General features: G+C 40.6%; 1 protein-coding gene across 2 annotated transcripts in view; it reads left to right on the forward strand.

Moving 5' to 3' along the window:
• The window catches only part of LOC126478698 (serine/threonine-protein kinase fused), a 209,849-nt gene that overhangs the window by 157,148 nt on the left and 30,809 nt on the right, over window positions 1-21,892 (forward strand). For both annotated transcript variants that reach the window (XM_050103723.1, XM_050103722.1), the window contains exons 9-11: window positions 2,248-2,373; window positions 17,786-18,020; window positions 18,792-18,967. In XM_050103723.1, coding sequence (XP_049959680.1) covers window positions 2,248-2,373; window positions 17,786-18,020; window positions 18,792-18,967 — 537 coding nt within the window. The remainder of the gene's footprint in view (window positions 1-2,247; window positions 2,374-17,785; window positions 18,021-18,791; window positions 18,968-21,892) is intronic.

Below are 21,892 nucleotides of genomic sequence, written 5' to 3' on the forward strand. Positions count from 1 at the left end.
GCTTTCTTCTAATTGGCTACCCCCTGAATCCATTGTAGCCTTTACCTACCCTTTTGGGCAGGAATGATTCACCCCCCCTAAGAGGCCTTTCCACATTTGTCTTTCAAAGCTAATTAATCTTAGGTGGAGCAAGCTCCAATTTACAGCCACAGTTGTTAGCCGCAGAGGGTGTGTTTGGTCCACAAGAGCTATCTTATTCCACCCCACTCCGCCAATAAGCTTGATTGGACACCCCCCCCCACTACCACCCTATCTGCTGCCTGGGATGCACTATGTAGGATTATTATCTCTTCTCCTGCTATGGCAGCTTAGTAGGTTTGTGCAATTAGCAACAAGTTCTATTACTTAAATTGTCGTTCTCCAGCTTTAACACTTACTTTTTTTGTAACAGATTTTACAACATTTGAAGACTCTTGATTAATCTTTTATGTGTGTCATGTAATCCTGATAAGCCCACTTCATAGAAGCACCAACAAACATAGTACATAACATATTTAACAAAATGTACTCTTTGTATCATTCTCTAACAATTGTTTATTCTTTGGATCTTCCTCCTTACGCCTTGAGAAACAATAATATCTTGGTGTAATTTTAAAGGATACATACTAGTATCTCGAATTTTATTCATGAAGGGAGTCATTTTTCTGCCAGGGACTGATTTTTTTCTTTTTCAATACACACTTGCACTTTTGTCACTTAGGCAATCGTCAAGTGCATAAAACAGTGCCTTTGCACAGGTCGAAAATATCAGACCATTTCACAAACATCAATATATGAGGTCTGTTCAAAAAATTCGGAAACTTTTCCACAAATTCTTTTTTATGCTTGCCATTTACTTATTGTGTCCGGTCTCCTTTGAAATACTCTCCTCTACAATTGATACACCGCTCCCAATGCCATTTCCACTTCTAGGAGCAGTCTTGGTATGCATCTTGCTGGATAGCATGAAGAGCCATTTGCAGATTTTCTTTTATCTCACCTTTCATTGCAAATATCATCCTTTTGAATGGGATTTTCAACTTTGGAAACAGAAGAAAGTCTACAGGGGCCAGGTCAGGAGAGTACAGAAGATGAGGTAGCACAATTATTTTGTATTTTGTGCAATAGTCATGCACCAACAACGATGAATGTGTGGGTGCATTATTGTGAGGCACGAGCCTTGAATTGTGTCACCACATTTCAGGCTATTTCCTTCTCACATTTTCTCACAGATATTGCAGCATGTCCCAATAGTACCATTGATTAACAGTTTGTCTCTGTGGCACAAATTTATAATGAACTAATCCTTCAAAGTAAAAAAAAAAAAAAACTAACAGCATGGCATTGACATTTGACCTGACCTGATGAGCATTTTTTGGTCTTGGAGAACCTTTCCTGACCCATTGTGAAGATCAAATCTTGGTCTCAACATCATAACCGTAGACCCACCCATTTTCAGCAGTCATGATTCTCTTAAGGAACATCTCGTTCTCATTTGTGCAATAGGAAAGCTCTTCACGGATTGTGAGGCAAATGTCTTTCTGGACTTGGCTCATGAGCCATGGGACAAACTTGGCGGCAACACAATACATACCAAGATGCCGTGTCGGGATTTCATGACATGATCCAGATGAAATGTTACATTCTTGGACATCCAGTCTTCGATTGTCACATACAGTTTCATAGACGTTTGTGACATAAGCCTTGTAAGTATACCTCACAGAACATCCTGAATGGTCATCCTTGACCATTCGTAACACCAAGTATGGCTTAAGCCCTCATCACCGTAGGGTCCCTGCACCTTTTGGTGTGTGTCTGTAAAAGTTTTCTTGAGTTTCAGGCAAAATGTAATGCAGACACATTGCACCTTTAACTCTGCCATCTCGAAATTTGCAAACTTTGCGACACAATGTTCTACTGAGTGTTCTCTCCTATGAACATCTCATTTGTAATTACTGGATACTGTTAACCTGTGTTTCATCGCTTCCATCTGTTGCAGAGTAGTAATGATGAAGTGGGCCTTTGTAGTTGGTACTGTCATGTTATGTATCCCACTTTGCTTTAATGCTGCATTTTATTAACATATAGAACTCACTGCTTTGGTTATGACTGATATATTACGAGTGTAATTCTTATTTCTACATTGCTACAGCAAATTTCTAACAATGATAAAATGAGAATGCTTTTACACAAGTCATTAATATGCATATGCCTGTAGCTAAGTGACTACATACCATAAATTATTTTGAGGTTTTTTTCCCCCCCCAGATTTATGCAGATGTTCGTGTCATACCTAATTTTGTGCTTGCTTCAGTACTCTTAGCAAGACACCGGCGTTCTGAAACTGTTGACTGCGCAGATGAGATTCTGGAACTAAGTGCTGATGAACTTCAGGTAAGAACATTGTCTCTATAAATAAGTGTGTAATGGATTTGTGTTGAATTTAATCCATGAGCTGTGAAGTTTCAAAATTATAAAAAAACAGCAAACCGCTACTCTCTTGAAAGCTGCAGTCGTCACTTGAGGTCTTATTAAATGGTTGAAGCTGGTTTCAGTCAACAGTGCTTTATTTATTAGTTCAAATTATTTAAACAGCATCTGTTAACAATATAACATAGATGGATAGATAAAAAATCTACTCACCAAGCAGTGGCAGGAGCCAATGGCTCCTTTTTCTGGCAGAAGAGGGGTGAAGATAAAGGCCTGGAGAGGTTTAGAAAAAGGGGTACAGTCCAGAAAAGTCACCCTGTGAACTTAAAGGTGGAAGGCAGGGTAATATGCATGATAGCAATTTCTACTAAAACATAGTGCATGAGTTAATAAGAGTGAAAAGCTAAGTGCACTGTATGTAACAGAGGTGGGAGGGGGCATGGTGAAAAATAGACAGTCAGAAAATGAAATGTGTAGAAAACTAAAATGGAGTGAAGAAAAGAGTAGTTACTATGAGGAAATGCAGAAACAAAAGTAATCAAAGCAAATATGGGCAGTTGGGTGACGAGAACGAAGGACATGTTTTTGTTCTAGTTCCCAGCTGCAGAGTTCAGAGAAACTGGTGTTATGGAGAAGAATCCAGGTGGCACATGTGTTGAAACACACAACGAGTTGTGACTGTAATGTTGTTGAGCATGCTCTGCAGCAGGATATTGTGTGTTGCCCAATACACCCTCGCCCCCTATTCCCATTCATCCCGACAGATAACTGGGTGGTAGTCATGCCGACGTAAAAAGCGAAACAGTGCTTACATAACAACTGGTGCATGAAGTGTCGTTTCACAGGCGGCTCTCCCTTTGATAGTATATGTTTTGCCCGTTAAAGGCTGGAATCCATGTCAAACGTTCCCTTCCATACTGCCATGGCATTCGAGACAAAGGTATTTGTTTGGATGCAGACTCTTTGTAACAGTACCATTCTCACCTCAGCCTTCACTGGATGTAATTACCCCAACAGTTCAAAAACATATTTCCAGTGCCATCTGCTGATTCCTCAAAAAAAAAAAAAAAAAAAAAAAAAAAAAAAAAAAAAAAAAAAAAAAAAAAAGGGCCATGACTTCCTAAAAGCATGCCCTAAAATTTGGTCCATTCTGTCTGAGATTTTGCCTACTGCACCTAGAATAGCTTTTCATCACCCTCCCACAATATCCGTGTCAGACAGTATACTCCTTCTGCACCCATCTCCCTACCCTATGGCTCCTACCCCTGCGACCGTCCCCACTGCAAGACTTGCCCTATGCACCCTCCTACCACCACCCATTCCAGCCCTTTAACTGGCAGAAAGGGAGTGCCATCTGTGAAATGCCACATCATATACCAGTTGTTATGTAAGCACTGTCCGGCCTTTTACATCGGCATGGCTACCACCCAGTTATCAGTCAGGGTGAATGGAAATAGGCAGAGGGTGTATACTGGCAACACGCAATATCCTTTTCCAGAGCATGCTCTGCAACATGACAGTCATGATCTCGGTGCATTTTTCACCACATGCGCCATGTGGATTCCTCCCCCAGACACCAGTTTCGCAGAACTCTGCAGGTAGGAACTTGCACTACAACATGTACTTGGTTCTTGCCACCCACCTGGCCTCAATTTACTTTAATTTCTTCCGTCTCAGCATTTTTTCACAGTAACTACTCTTTTCTTCACTCCATTTTAGTTTTCTAGATTTTCATTTTCTGACGTGTCTATTTTTCACTGTCCCCCTCCCATCTCTGTTACGTACAATGAACTAGCTTTCCACTCTTATTAACCCATGCACAATGTTTTAGTAGTAATCTCTGTCGTGCATATAACCTTGTCTTCGAACTTCAAGCTCTCAGCTTTTCAAATCTCATCTGTTGCAGTCCCCAACAATCCGTCTTTCTATCTCATCTCCCCTTTTTCTTCACTCCTCTTCCTTCCCCTTCAATTCTTCTGCCAGAAGAAAGCGCCACTGGCTCCAAAAGCTTCCAAAAGTTAAACCTTTTCATGTGTGTTCTTCTGCCACTGCTTGGTGAGTAGATTTATTATCTGTCTGTATACATTATATTGTCAGTAATTGATTATTTTCATTGGTATATTAAACGCAACTGTGGCATACTTGATAAATTATCTTTTGACATAAATGTCATTAAGTTTGTGTGTGTGTGTGTGTGTGTGTGTGTGTGTGTGTGTGTGAGAGAGAGAGAGAGAGAGAGAGAGAGAGAGAGAGAGAGAGATGGAGGACTTTGTACAAAAGCCTTTCTAGTTTTGAATGTGTATGTTTGCCACTCAGCACCTCCTCTGTGTGATAAATTTCTGTTCTAATTCAGATCATTATTCTGTTATTCCTTTCCAGATTTTCCATTGTTTTAAAATTGAAGATATTTTCATATTACTTTCTCATCTAAGAAGTTTTCTACATTGCTATATCTTGGACTTCTTATCACTTTCAGACAAATGCTATATTGGAGTGTCAGCAAAGATAACAGCTATGTTTTCAGAAAACATGAACTGCTAGTATTCTTATTTTCTTATCAATATTCTTGTTTGAAACTTCAAGCACAGTGGACTTAGTGTAATTCTACCTTTCACTTACTACATAAAATGAGTACATTTTATACAGTGTTTACACCTGTTTATTTTGTTTAATTACTCTGTCAGACAATACCATGTAGAGTGTCACTTAATAGAATGCACCATATTAATTTTCTTAAACAAAGAATTGACACAGAACACACTGAATGTACACTCCTGGAAATGGAAAAAAGAACACATTGACACCGGTGTGTCAGACCCACCATACTTGCTCCGGACACTGCGAAAGGGCTGTACAAGCAATGATCACACGCACAGCACAGCGGACACACCAGGAACCGCGGTGTTGGCCGTCGAATGGCGCTAGCTGCGCAGCATTTGTGCACCGCCGCCGTCAGTGTCAGCCAGTTTGCCGTGGCATACGGAGCTCCATCGCAGTCTTTAACACTGGTAGCATGCCGCGACAGCGTGGACGTGAACCGTATGTGCAGTTGACGGACTTTGAGCGAGGGCATATAGTGGGCATGCGGGAGGCCGGGTGGACGTACCGCCGTATTGCTCAACACGTGGGGCGTGAGGTCTCCACAGTACATCGATGTTGTCGCCAGTGGTCGGCGGAAGGTGCACGTGCCCGTCGACCTGGGACCGGACCGCAGCGACGCACGGATGCACGCCAAGACCGTAGGATCCTACGCAGTGCCGTAGGGGACCGCACCGCCACTTCCCAGCAAATTAGGGACACTGTTGCTCCTGGGGTATCGGCGAGGACCATTCGCAACCGTCTCCATGAAGCTGGGCTACGGTCCCGCACACCGTTAGGCCGTCTTCCGCTCACGCCCCAACATCGTGCAGCCCGCCTCCAGTGGTGTCGCGACAGGCGTGAATGGAGGGACGAATGGAGACGTGTCGTCTTCAGCGATGAGAGTCGCTTCTGCCTTGGTGCCAATGATGGTCGTATGCGTGTTTGGCGCCGTGCAGGTGAGCGCCACAATCAGGACTGCATACGACCGAGGCACACAGGGCCAACACCCGGCATCATGGTGTGGGGAGCGATCTCCTACACTGGCCGTACACCACTGGTGATCGTCGAGGGGACACTGAATAGTGCACGGTACATCCAAACCGTCATCGAACCCATCGTTCTACCATTCCTAGACCGGCAAGGGAACTTGCTGTTCCAACAGGACAATGCACGTCCGCATGTATCCCGTGCCACCCAACGTGCTCTAGAAGGTGTAAGTCAACTACCCTGGCCAGCAAGATCTCCGGATCTGTCCCCCATTGAGCATGTTTGGGACTGGATGAAGCGTCGTCTCACGCGGTCTGCACGTCCAGCACGAATGCTGGTCCAACTGAGGCGCCAGGTGGAAATGGCATGGCAAGCCGTTCCACAGGACTACATCCAGCATCTCTACGATCATCTCCATGGGAGAATAGCAGCCTGCATTGCTGCGAAAGGTGGATATACACTGTACTAGTGCCGACATTGTGCATGCTCTGTTGCCTGTGTCTATGTGCCTGTGGTTCTGTCAGTGTGATCATGTGATGTATCTGACCCCAGGAATGTGTCAATAAAGTTTCCCCTTCCTGGGACAATGAATTCACGGTGTTCTTATTTCAATTTCCAGGAGTGTATATAATAACAGTGTGTCACTTAGGGAAAAATAACAAAATGAAATTTATTTAGATGTTTAAGTTGCATATGCATATGAATATATCATTTTCAAGCATTGTGAATTGTTTCTGGTAAGTAACACTTTTTTCTGCTGGAAAAACATCTATGGCATAGTAGTTGGGGGAATATCAAATTACATCAGATAAATTCGCATTTGCAAATAATGTCCACATCAGCTGTAGAATGGAATGACAACAGCGAAAATTTGTGCCAGAACCTGGATTCCCTGCTTATTGTGAGTGGTCAGCTTATCATTTGGCTAACCATGCACAACTCTTGGCCAAACCCAAACTTCCATATGTTGTCAACCATACATCTGCGATCAGACGTGCTTGAAAGTTGCATTGGCAGATGCGACTTTCAAGCACAACATCCGATCTGTATGAGACTATACATAATGGATGTACGAGTATGTGTTATAGACACATGGTTGACGACATATGGAAGTTTGGGTTTGGCCATGAGTCATGCACGGATAGCCAAATGGTAAGATGACTACACACCATAAGTGGGAAATCTGGGTTCAAGTCCCAGTACGGCACAAATTTTCATTGTTGTCATTCCTTTCTACAGCTGATGGTAGTCATTATTCGCAATTGCAAATTCATCTGATGTGTTTCATAATGGCTGTGGTCACCACAGTTCATCATCATCAGAATAACACGGGCACTGCAATGTCGTATTTATCTGCTGATACTGGGCATACGACTTTGAAGCACAACGTCTGATGTGTACGGGAATACACATAATAGATGTATGAGTACAGATCGTAGACGTATGGTTGATGACATAAGGAAGTTTGGGTCTGGCCTTGAGTCGTGCACAGATAGCTAAATGGTAAAGCGACCGCTTGAGATAAGTGGGAAATCTGGGTTCAAGTTGTGGTCCGATACAAATTTACATTGTCATCAATTCATTTAACAGCTGATGGTAGTCATTATTCACAATTGTGAATTCAAGTGATGTGTTTCGTAATGGCTGTGGTCACCACAATGCATCACCATCAGAATAGGTGCTCCAATATTGTATCAAATGAGATGTTACACTTTCTTTTTTCTTTTTTTGTTTCCTCACCCCCCACCCCTGTTTTTTTGTCTTAATCGTAACTCACCAGAAATCTACAGATTAGTGACAAATATATATACTTGCTCCAAATCCTTCTAAACCTTTTAGTGAAACAATCCAGCAGCAGCATGCCATTTTAAATCAAACTTCTAATTAATTTTCTTAAATTATTCATATTAATTTTCCAAGCAGGCACTGTGGAGAGTGAAATAATTTTGCTCCTTTAAATTGGTGAGAGACATTGAAAGCGCCAACTACCTAATGAGACATTTAACCAACAGTGGATGGAGTGTATAGTGCTTTTTTACGTATAAGTATTTTATGTGGATGGAGCAGAAATTGCTTCTCTGAGGAAAGGCATGTATGCTCCTTACAACAGATCAAGTGACATCATTAACTTCACCCCCCCTTCCCCCCCTTCTCTCTCTCTCTCTCTCTCTCTCTCTCTCTCTCTCCCCCCCCCCCCTCCCTCTCCCTCCCCCTCCCCCTCCCTCCCTCCCTCCCTCCCTCCCTCCCTCCCTCCTTCCCTCCCTCTCTCTCTCTCTCTCTCTCTCTCTCTCTCTCTCTCTCTCTCTCTCTCTCTCCTCCCCCCCCTCCCCCCCCACACACACTGATGTGCTGAAACATTAGGACTAATGCCCACTGTGAGATTCACAGAGTGTTTGATATAATATGGACTAACATAATTGTGAAGCATGTCATCTGCACCAAAGAAAGTGGAGATTTTGTGGCTAAAGCAAGAAATTAGGAAATTATATGCTAAAAAAGCAGTCACTCAACAGTGAACTTTACCAAACACATTTAGATTTGGCCAACAAATTTACAATACCAGCTCACTTTGAGGAAATATCAGAGAGAGAAAAGACATATATTCAGAAAGTAATGCAGGAAAACTGAGAGAAACAAAACAGAAAACTCAACAGAATAATCAACAGCACAAACACACCCACTAAAAACAATCTCAACCAACAATATCAGTTCCATGAGAGAATCGTTAACCTAACTGACATAAATCTTACCAATCAAGAAAAGAGCGTATTACAAAAAGGGCCAAAACACAGCATTAGCACAAACATATCACACAAAACAATAGAAAACCTCATAACGGAATCAGAGCACATTATACAGGAACAAGAAAGACTGAGCACACCAAATTTTAATGCGAACTTGACAAGAGAATTAGTAGCTGCAGAAATAACACAGATAATCAGAACACACAAATCCACAATTATTTCTAATCATAAAACACCAGAGAAAATCACAGCCAGCAAACTTAAACAAAAATTAAAACAATGCCATAGTAACAAGAGCAGACAAAGGGAATGTTACTGTAATTATGGATGAAAAGGAATACATAGAGAAAACACTAGATTTTCTCAAAGACAACAACATCACAAAACTGATCAGTGACCCAACAGCAAGATACCAGAAAAACATTCAGCAGACACTGAAAAACATCAATAATACATTCTCAAAAGGCCAGGTAAAGAGGATGACACAGAAAAATCCAAAAGCATCCACCCTAAATGCCTTACCAAAGGTTCATAAGGATAATATCCCATTAAGACCCGTCATTAACTTCCAAAATGCTCCATCCTAACACCTAGCCCAACAAACACACACACTACTGAAAAAACTGTACACGTTTCATAACAACAGGAATCTGGAAAACTCAAAGGAGTTAATAGACAGAATCAAGAACATACACATACCAGACACAGCAACCCTCATGTCATTCGATGTCACATCCATGTACACTTGCATTCCAATAAATGAAACAATCAACATCATCACACAAAGATTAAAACAACAAGGAAACATACCATACACACACATCAATGAAATAACAACCGTACTCAAGACCATAGCATCACAAAATTATTTTGTATTCAACAAAGAATTTTATTCTCAAGACGAAGGACTGCCAATGGAATCATCAATCAGTGGCCTCCTAGCTAACATATTCATGAACAACCTGGAGAACATGATCTTCAGACACATAATAAAATAAAAGAACTACAAAGTTATATACTGGTACCATTATGTTGATGACATAATATGCCTGATTGATGAACCACATACACGCATAGAACAGCTACACAATGAAATAAACCACTTACACCCAAAAATTAACTTCACATTAGAAACAGAAACTAACAACACAATACACTTTCTAGATCTCACAATACAAAAAACAAACAACGCACACACCTTCACAATATTCAGGAAACCGGCAACCACAAGCACCACCATTCACAACCTATCGAACCAACCGTTGACACATAAGCATGCAAATTTCAGATTCATGCTCCACAGATTAAACAGAACACCCATGAACAAACAGAACTACACACAAGAACTAAACACAATAAAACAAATAGCAGTAGAAAATGGTTATACTACCCATATTGTAGACAAGTTAAATCAAAAAACATGCAAACAGTAGAAAAATTAACACACCACACACACAAATCTTCAGCCAGAGCAGAACAACATCTGGCCATTCCTGGCACATATGGGTGCCGGATTAGCGGAAGTGCTGGATTATTGAGTGTCTGAAATTTATGTTATTCATTTATTTTGTTTTTTATTTATTTTGAAAATATAGGGGATATAGTGCACTGTACTTTATTAAACTGAAAGATACAATTTTAAAACATAGAAGATATACTTTATTAAATCCAAGAATACATTAATTTTCAAAGGAAAAATAGTTCTTGAGTTAACACTGTACACAATTACACAGTTGTATCACTCACTCTGAAATATGTCCCTAATTTTTAACTGTTGCAATGATGATATGCGATGGTGGCATTCTTTACCGCGCAACTGCTTTACAAGCATTACATCGATACTGCATGTATCTGGTTGTTGCATAATGTACTCCAGGAAGACCTCGGCGACTTCAACACCAGCAGTGTGAGAAATCTTCATACTCTCTCCTCCTGTGCCCTCTTTTTCATCACTTTCATCATTATTTTCTTGCACACTTTTGATTATTTCTTCATCTGTTAAATTTTGGTCTGTATCTCAGTTTTCCTCATTCAGCCACTCAGTAACACCTTCATCATCAATTTCTTCTACTCCTGGAAGGTTATGGAACATGTCAGTGTACAAAGTAATTGATAATTCCAAATTGACTGGCTCATTGCTGTCACTCACTACTGAATCCAACTCGGCATCAATGTATGGCCACAATTTTCTCCAGCTCTTCATTATGGTAACGCTCTCCATTTTAATGCTTCGGCTTCTTGGAAAACATCATCACATATGTTAATTGCTTTCCATGCCTTCAGCATAGTCACGAAAGAGTTGTTTTCACTTTTGTTAAGCAAGGAGGTGAGAAGTGAATGTCAATAATGATGTTTAATTGATTGAATAATTCCCTGGTCCATGGGCTGAATTAGGGCTGTCACATTGGTTCGGAGAAAGAGTGCTTGTATACCATCGGACTTTAGAGAAATATCTAAGGATGATTGGGAGCATTGTCAGTTATAAGGATAGCTTTCAGTGGAAGATTTTTCTTCTTTAGCTGTTTTCTCACAGCAGGTACAAATGTTTCATGGAACCACCAAGAGAATATTTGTCTGCCCATCCACACTTTCTTCTGAGCGCAATATTGCACTGGTAGAGTATTTATGTCAGTTTGTTGAAAACAACATGGATATTGGGATTTTCCAATCATCAAAAGCGGTAGTTTATGACTCCCATTTTGCATTACAACACGCCATTAATGTTATGCACGGTTTCTGTTGCTTGTAACCACGAGCTTCCTTCTCGTTCTTGGCAGCTAATGTTTTTGAAGGAAGAGTCTTGTTTCATCAGCATTATAAGAGGCATTAGCAGTTAAATCTTCTTCCTCTATTATCTTCTGTTTCTTGCTTACAAACTCATCAGCATCCTTATCGTTAGCTGAGCAGCTTTTCCCGGTGACTGTCTGCCTCCGAATGCTATGTCGTTTTTTCCAGTTTGGTAGCCAACCTTTGCTCACTGCAAAAAAGTTTCTACCAACGAGTTGTTTGTTAAATGCAGGTGCTTTTTACTTTATAATCAGGCCACTAACTGGAATTCCTTTACTATGTCGTTGTATGAGCCATCTATAAACAGATATGTCCAGTTCTTGATTCTCACTATGTCACATAACCTTCGGTTCTCCCAACTCACTATCCATTTGGGTTCAGTACTATCGAATAGTGAGTTGGGAGAACCGAAGGTTATGTGACATAGTGAGAATCAAGAACTGGACATATCTGTTTATAGATGGCTCATACAACGACATAGTAAAGTTCAGTACTATCGAATACACCTCAGGGAGTCACACCTAGTGATACGTGGCTGGCGACCACGGGGCCCCGAGCTGAGTCCTGGCATTGCTTCCACTTACTTATGCCAGGCTCCTCACTCTTATCTTTCCTATCTGGCCACCCTCGGCTAGCTCTTGTTCTTTTCCGACCCTGATGCTATTAGGTTTCGAGGGCTAGGGGTCTTTCATTTTCCAACCTATACTTCTCATGCAGCGTCTGACCCGGAGCGGGCGGCTGCAAAAGGCGTCTGTATCCCATGTTAGGGGCGGCCTCCAGAACTGTGGAAGGCAATGGAATACCATCGCAGATTATCTTCCCTGCATAATGCAGTCTCCATTTTATGCACAAAAAATGGCTTCCTCTCATGTTAAATCAGTGTCCGGAGGTAAAATAGTCCCCCATTCGGATCTCCGGGGGGGACAACTTGAAAGGAGGCAAAAAATCAAAACGAGAATTGGTACCTGGAATGTCAGAACTCTGCTACAAGCAGGAAAACTAGAAAACCTTAAAAGAGAGATGGAAAAGAATCATATGGACCTCGTAGGAGTTGCTGAAGTAAGATGGAATGGACATGGAGAGTTGCAGTCAGATGAATATGTATTCTACTACTCAGGAGGAGAAGTAAAAGGAATTAATGGAGTAGGAATGATTATGACAAAGGAATTGGCTAAATGTGTGGAATATGTAGACTATGCAAATGACCAGGTTATTGGTGTAAGGCTGAAAGGAGCACAAAAAGATTTACTGATTGTCCAGCTGTATATGCCAACTTCAGAACATGATGACCAAATTGTAGAGGAAACGTACAATGTAATAGAGAGAATAATGGACGAAAATAAAAAATGCTGCAAAATAGTAATGGGAGACTGGAACGCCATTGTTGGAGAAGGTAAAGAGGGAAACATAGTAGGCAGTCATGGTCTTGGAAAGAGAAATGACAGAGGTGAATGGTTAATTGACTTCTGCAGGGAAAGGCAGCTGATAGTGGCAAACACATGGTTCAAGAACCATAAGAGGAGGCTCTACACTTGGAAATCACCAGGGGATAAATATAGAAACCAAATCGATTTTATACTGGTAGAAGAAAGATACAGGAATGGAATCAAGAAGGTGCACACATTACCAGGTGCAGATATTAATAGTGACCACAACTTACTTATGGCAGAAATAGAAATAAGAATGAAAAAACTGAAAAAGGCGACAATGGTGAAGAAATGGGATCTAGAGAAGATAAGGTCCAACAAAGAACAAATTACAGAAATGCTGTCTCGGGACTTTCTAAACACATTACGAGACAAAGAAGCACCTGATAATGCCAACGAGTACTGGAATATGCTGAAAGAAGGAATCATTAAAGCAGGACAGCAAAATATCGGATATGTAAAAGGGAAAAAGTCAAAAAAACCATGGGTCACACAAGAAATGATTTCCAAGATGGAGGAGAGAAGAAAATTGAAAAACAAGAACACTGAAGATGCAAGAAAGATATACCGAAGGTTAAATAACGAACTGCGAAGAGAAACAGAGCAGGCTAGGAAAAAATGGCTAAAAGAGGAATGTGATGAAATTGAAGAACTGGACAGGAAAGGAAGATACGACTTACTATACAATAGAGTAAAGACTATGACATGGGAACAAAACAGAGCAGGAAGTGCTACTATGGAAATTTTGAGTAAAGACGAAGAGGTAGTGTATAAAGATCGTGACGATGTCCTCCAGAGATGGGAAGAATATATAAAAGAGCTATATGACACAAATAGCAAACCAGAAACTCTGGAACTTGAATCACACAACAGTGTAAGTGATGAAGAGAAAGGACCGACCATCATAATGGAAGAAGTAAAGTCTGCCATTGCTGCAATGAAAAATGGCAAAGCAGTAGGTACAGATACAATACCGGGAGAAATACTAAAATGCTTGAACCACAATGGAATAAGAGAAATATTGAGGTTATGTAATAAAATATATGACAGTGGTGAATGGCCTGAGGACTTTTTGACAACAGTAATGATTCCATTGCCGAAAAAACAAGGAACCAAGAAATGCAGCGAGCACAGGACAATCAGCCTCATTTCACATGCAGCCAAAGTGATGTTAAGAATAATTAATAAAAGACTTGGAAAAGTAATAGAGGAGAATCTCGGCGAGGAGCAGTTTGGCTTTAGACGGAATATGGGCACCAGAGATGCAATAGGGCTCCTACGAATCTTGGGAGAAAGGTTTATTGAAAAAGGAAGAGACCTATATATGTGCTTCATCGATTTAGAAAAGGCATTTGACAATGTGGTTTGGGACAAGCTGGCGACTATTATGAGGGAAAAGAGAGTGGACTGGAAAACCAGAAGACTTATAAACTCATTGTACCTTAATCAAAAAGTTTCAGTTAAAGTGAGAGGAGAAAGTACAAACTGGATCAGACTAGGGAAAGGAGTAAGACAAGGATGCTGTTTATCACCTACTCTTTTCAACCTGTACTTGGAAAATATGATTGACCAATGCTCATTAGATGACAAAGGAGTAGAAATTGGAGGAAGAAGAGTAGGGTGCTTGAGATTTGCTGATGACATGGTCCTTCTAGCCACATGGGAAAAAGAATTACAGGATTTGGTGGACACCATTGCAACTAACGGAAAAAAATATGGAATGAAAATTAACACAAATAAAACAAAAGTATTGGCAATAGGAGGAAATAAGGAAATAAAAATTGTGCTGAATGGAGAAACACTAGAACAGGTGCAAAATTTTAAGTATCTTGGAAGCAGGATAGACACCGACTGGAAGTGCACCACAGAAATTAAAACAAGGATAGCAATGGCAAAAGAGGCGTTTTATAAGAAAAGGAGAATCTTCTGCAGCGGTATGGACAGAGAACTCAGAAAGAGACTCATAAAATGTCTCGTATGGAGTGTTCTTCTATATGGCGCTGAAACATGGACTATGAGGAAAAAAGACAGAGAAAGGCTGGAGACTTTTGAGATCTGGACATGGCGGAAGATGGAAGGAATAAGTTGGATGGACAAAGTAAAAAATGAAGAGGTACTGAGAAGAGTGGGAGAGAAAAGGCAGTTACTAGATGTAATAAAGAGAAGAAAAAGAAATTGGATTGGGCATATATTAAGAAAGAATGACGGACTGATAAAAACAGTTTTAGAAGGTTATGTAGAAGGGAAAAGGAAGCGAGGAAGGAAGAGATTCCAGATACTGGATGACATGATGGACGGTACAACATACAGCAGCCTTAAGAAGGAAGCAATGGATCGCAGAAAATGGAGAGGCAAAGGACCTGCTAATATAGCAGATAACTGATGATGACTATCGAATAACATCATCTTTCTTTTTGATGTCATAAATAGTTTCTCATCCATCATTGAACTCAGCAGCAATGGCTTTCTGCAGAGGATCTCGATTTAACTTATCTAAAATTTTGAGTTTCTCCTTGAGGTCTAGCATAACACATTTCCTTTTAGAAGACAATATTCTCAACTGGAAAGAAGGCTACGATTTCAAATACAGTATATAAATCATTGTTTAACTAAGCATTGTTGTGCATGATAATTCATTGCGCACGTGTTTTTGGATGTGAGCCGGATTACTGAGAGGCCGGACTACTGAGGGCCAGATTAGCGAGAGTCTAATGTAGTACACTTTTGCAGGTAGACATGTTGAACAGTCTGTGTTAATACACCAACAAACCAGGCAACTCCATTTACAATGTGGTCATTGTTGTTGTTGTGGTCTTCAGTACTGAGACTGGTTTGATGCAGCTCTCCATGCTACTCTATCCTCTGTCATGGGAATGCCCAAACATGATAACTCCTTTCTGGCATTTTGACATGTCTGCATGTCAACCTATTTTACTGGGCTGAGTCCATATAACCAACTGGCGCGTGCACCCACATACACGGGCGCACACACACATACACACACACACACACACACACACACACACACACACACACACAACACACACACACACACACATATCATTTCACTACCCTGAATTTTAATAGTGTTGGAGTGTCACATGACTGACTAGAACTCGTTCTAATCTTCTACAGTGCTTCAAAGTGATCTGTGAATCCTTTTAAAGAAGTGAGTAATACTTTGCCCAGTAAGCTTTTCTCATCATTATATTTTCCTGAATCTGTGTTGGTTCTTTGAGAGAAAGTCCTTTTTATCCACTTTAGAATGCTGCCATTAAACTAAGGTAAAACTTTTTCAACTTCTTTTTTACCTTACTTAGTATGTATTTATTTATGAATTAAGCTGTGTTTGAACTTCATGCATGTTTCCACAAAACTAATATTCACTGATGCATCTGTGATATTGGTAACATCTGTGACTAGATGGAACATGTACAGCTAGATGTTTTACTTCCCTCCTGTTTTCTTTCTCTCTATCCCCACCCCCCATTTTTGTAGTTTTATGAACATGTTAAATGACCATTATGGGAAAACAGTTGATATATTAATGTGAAGGACCGCTACCAGCATTGCTAGAAATAAGTTATTGTATGCATTTGAAAATTAAGAAGAAAAATGAAAAGTGGCATGCGGCTGACTTCCTATCTTCCTCCACAATTCTTTTGTTGGTATCGAACAACAGTCTATAATATTTGTCTGTCATGTTCAAGCCTTATTAGCAAAATAGATACTACTCTTCACTTGGCCATCCAATCACCTAGCCTATCACTGGTTGTATTTGTATGAGGAACGGTAACTGCTGATAAATACCTTCTGTTAACCATTCAACTTGTTTTAATACTATACTGCTAGGTTCATTAAATACTAAGAGATGCTACCCGAAAGTTCCCAGAATGTATGTGTAGCTGCTGAAGTACAGCTAGTACGGTGAAAAGCTGCCAGGAGGTACCTCATACATTCTTTGAGAGTTAATGGGTCAAGCAACTTTGTGCTAGGTAGTCACATTTAGTTTTTACGCACATTTTACCATTTTTATGTGTCGCATGTCTTGCGAAATTAACGATGACATGTGTCTGAGTACAACGTTTGTGCATAAACTTCTGTTTCAGACTTGGAAAAACCACATGATGTTTTCAAGCAAGCATGTGGGGAAGACACCTTAGGCCACAGTCAAACTTACAACTGTTTTTACATGTTTCCAAACTGGCAGAACATTGTTTGACAATGATCCACATTCAGAGCAGCTGTCGACCGGCATTACTCCTGTAAATGTGTCTGTTGTTCAGAATACAGTGGTGGAAGATGGTAGTCAGACCATCCAGGACATATGCAATGTCATGGGGCTGTATTACAGGGTGTGTAGAGGATGATGTCCAATGAAAGTGGCACACAGGTGATTGGTTCCTCCATCATGACAGTGCAAGGTCACACATTGTATTCATCACTCATGAGTTTCTAATGGAAAACAAAATGACAGTTGTTCCACGTCCATGATATTCACCCAACCTGACACCAAGTGACTCTTTTCTTATTTGCTAGAATTAAATTCCAGTTAAAAAGCTGAAGCTTCCACACAGTTGAGGAAATTCAAATAGAATCGCAAGTGGTACTGAATAGGCTCATGAAAAATGCTGATGAAAAACGCATGAGATTTCAGTAAAAACTGCCGGGAACATTGCATACACTCCCAGGGGACTAGTTTGAAGATGACAGTAGTAAAAAATATCTAGGTAAAGTGTAATCTTATTTATTGGTGTATCCTGGGAACTTTTGGGTACACCTCATGTAGCTACTTTTGTCAGATCCTTCGTGACAAATAATAGTTTAATAAGTTAAACATATATTCGACAGGCCTTGGAAGTTGTCATGACGCTGCTTTGTCGCTTGGCATATGCAGGCAAAACTGAGTTGGAATCACAGCTGTGTGATGCGATTGCCTTATTGGGTGCAGTACCATTGCTACAGCATCTACTGCAACTAAGTCGCCGAAAGGTACGACTTGTTGCAGACCTCATTGCTATACTTGTTCGACTTCTTGCACAACTTCCCCTACATGCACCTGCTGTTGTTGCTGATGTACTACATGGTAAGTATGCAAACAAATCCATTATGGAATGGACATAAATGTTGAGGATTTTGTTAGATATTAATTGTTAACATTATTCATATTATTGGTATTGCTGTTGGGTTCCTGGCCTGGTGCAGTCATGGTACATAACAGTATTAAGTAAATGATTGTAGTCAACTGTCAACTGAAAGCAATACAAACAGTTGATTTGCTGGGAAAGCTTAAGATCACACATACTTCATATTGCTCTGTAGATTTATTGCATCTGCCCAGATTATAAGCCATCAATCTATTTTCTCTACTGTCCAGATTTGTAGAACATCTCCATAGGCCATCTATTGTTTATTTCAATATAGCTGTTGTTTAATATGAATTGATTTGTAGTTTTTATGATTTGGTTGGGTAATAGTGTAAAAGCACTACAAAAATATTAATTTTTTGCACAGTATCACAGAAAATGAAACATTGACCCTGGTATATGCATAATTGACACATTTCATTCAAAACAAATCCAAACTGAAATGCTTGAAAACAGCTTAGAAGTTCATATTTCACCCTGTTTCATATGTCAGGGTGAACATCACTGTTGTCAGCAGTTTTTGAGTGCTTTCACAGAAATGGACAGGAAAAATCTTGGACAGGGCAAGTTTAGTTCTCAGTTTTGCACGAAAGTGATCTATTCATTGATTGACAACAGTTTCATACTATAAGGAGCAAATAAAATAAATTATTGTAAAAAAAATTAGAATTTCAATTCCACCTTAATTTTTCATTCTCATTTATTTACAGGTGTCAACCTCTCAAGCCTGCTAACACACAACAGTCCGACCATTCGCTGTCACTCTTGCCTCTTGATACAACTTCTTGGCAATCATGACCCTAACACATTACAGTGTCAGTGGAATCAAGGTCTTCGTTGTGCTTTGGAACAACTGGTTTCTGATGCTGATGAAACTGTCAGCCAGGTTAGTTTCAAATGTCTAACTTTAAGTGAAAATATCATCAGTTGTTTGTCATTCAAATTGACTGTGTAAAATGCAGAACTTATGTTCTGTATAATTTAAAAAGTAAAGATAACAAAGCACCAAATAGTTAAGACTCCAATAGACACATAAATGGTTCAGAGAATTATGCTGGCTTTGGATAGTTCACTCTTCAGAGCCAGAGTGTACGTAAACACACACACATACATGCACGCACTCACACCTTACAGCTACATTGTCATGACTGACTACATCTTGCCGGTACTGCAACTTTAGGGGGGAGGAGTTGTGTCAGATGTGCTAGGCAAGTGGAATTGGGGGGGGGGGGGGGGGGGGGAGTGAGGAATAGAAGGAAGGCTTGAGAAATGGTGGCTGATGGATGGGAGAGTTAGTTGACAGATGAACGGGATAGAATGTAGCATCAGTGAGCCCATTCATTCTTTGGGCAGGAGAAGGCAATGGGAATTCAGCACCAGTGATCTCATTCTTTCTACAGCCAAGAGGGGACGTGTGCAATGCACAATGACATGAGAGAGTGGATTTGGAGGAAGAAATGAAATGGAGGATGAGGGGGACTGTGGAACAGACGACGTTGGGACAGGATCAAGAAAATTAGAATCATGGAGTGGGGCTGATGTGGGTGCGGAATAGGGCATCAGGGATTGAAGCTAAGATGATTGATTATAGGATTGAGGAATATTTTGCATCTGCTTAATTCAGAAAACCTGGTTTTCACGAGGAGGATCCAGTTGGCATGGGGTGTGAAACAGCTGTCGAAATCTAGCATGATGTGCTCAGCGGCAAGTTCTGCCAGTGGATGTTCAACTCTGATCTTGGCCATGGCATGGTACTGGCCATAAAACTGGGTGGACGGCTGGTTGTTGGTCATCCTGACATAAAATGTGCAGAATTTGTAGCAGAGGTGGTATATGACATGACTGCTTTCACAAATGGCTCTGCCACTGATAGGATGTGATAAGCCTGTGGCAGGACTGGAGTATAAATGCTGAGTGGTGCATCAGACAGACTTTGCACCATCTTCCACAGGAGTATGGTCCATGCGGCAAGGGGATGGAAGTGAGCTGGCATAAAGTGCACTAGAATATAGTGTAGTTTGGGTGGACAGTGGAACAGCACTTTGAGAGGGGTGGGAAGGATTGTGGAGAGGATGTTTCTCATTTCCATAATTGGTGAGTAGTAAAAGCCTTAGCAAAATATATGATCCAGTTGCTCCAGTGCGATATGATACTGGATGATGATGCTTATCCTTTTTTACAGCATGTTCCTGGGGATTTTCATAGGATTAGCGGCATGTGCAAATACAGGCCAGGAAATCTGTTTGCAGACTAGGTTTCGGGGGAGAGGAGGGGATGTAGTACCTGTCTGTGCTATGTGTAGGTCTTCAAAATACTGGACAAGGAATTGTTTGTAAGTGCACATTTGCCATCAGGGGGTATGAATTTTTGGTGTGGAAGGGATGGCAGCATTCAGAATGCAGATGCCATGACCATTAGTAGGCTGGATTTGGGCAGAGGTTTGGATGGAGCAGTTAGAAAGGTGGAGGTCAACATACAGCTCGCAGCACTGAGGAGGGTGAGATGAAGTGGATGGAAGAGAGGACATTGAGGATCTGCAGAAGAGTGTCTTGGAGTGCTGGACCCGGATCCAGATCATGAAGGACTTTCCCCTACCATATAGAACTTATACTTTGCACTTTTAAAAAGAAATTATCAGTCTATTAATTATTTTGCTGCTGTTCTGAATCTCTTCTTGTGCTGATTTTTTCATTTTTACATTACTACTACACCCAGCAGCCCTTACAGCAGGTTTTTCTGCCTCTCTAGTTTTTCCCTTCTGTTACCCTTTTCAGTCACAAATTAACTGTTTCTGCGTACTGTAGAAAATGTACCAATAACTTATCAATTCTTCTGTTAAGCTTTTTCCTTAAACTTCTTTCCTCGTGTGTTTTTTTGTTACCTCTTTATTTAATAATTTTCCTGTCGTCTTACTATTTTCCTCTTATAACACCCTATTTCAAATGTTTCCATATTGTTGTTTTTTAAATTTCCCATGGTTCACATTTCAGTACAAAGCTCTGTGTGAGAGGTACACACTCGGAATTTCCTTCTCACAAGGGGAGGCCGCCAATTGTGAAATTCAGATTCGATTCATACTGCGAATAATAAAAGCTCATGGCCAGAGGCGTAACGTGGCAAAGCACCAAGATGCACTTCTCAGCTGTTGTTGAGAAAATCGACAGTTAAAAGAAATCGTTGCGGTGAAATACTCTCTACGATTAATAATTTTCTACAGCATCGTGGTGCATCGGTAAGCGCTCGGGTTCGTAATCCGAAGGTCGCCGGATCGAATCCCGGGCCATGCAACTTTTTTTCATTATTAGTTTTTTGTACCAAATGAAAGTGCTGGCAGGTCGACAGACACACAAACAAACACAAACATACACACAAAATTCAAGCTTTCGCAACAAACTGTTGCCTCATCAGGAAAGAAGGAAGGAGAGGGAAAGGCGAAAGGATGTGGGTTTTAAGGGAGAGGGTAAGGAGTCATTCCAATCCCGGGAGCGGAAAGACTTACCTTAGGGGGAAAAAAGGACGGGTATACACTCGTGCACACACACACACATATCCATCCACACATATACAGACACAAGCAGACACACACACACACACACACGCACACACACACACACACACACACACACACACACACACACACACATATATATATATATATATATATATATATATATATATATATATATATATATATATATATATAGCTGTGTGAATTTGCCTTATGCTGGTGTGTAAGGCGTGTGACCTTGAAGCGGACTTAGAATTAGGTCCACTTTAAATTACTCCTGATGCATCCTCCCAGATATTTAAT

Source organism: Schistocerca serialis, chromosome 1 (genome assembly GCF_023864345.2).
Source record: "Schistocerca serialis cubense isolate TAMUIC-IGC-003099 chromosome 1, iqSchSeri2.2, whole genome shotgun sequence".
Lineage (NCBI taxonomy): Eukaryota > Metazoa > Arthropoda > Insecta > Orthoptera > Acrididae > Schistocerca > Schistocerca serialis.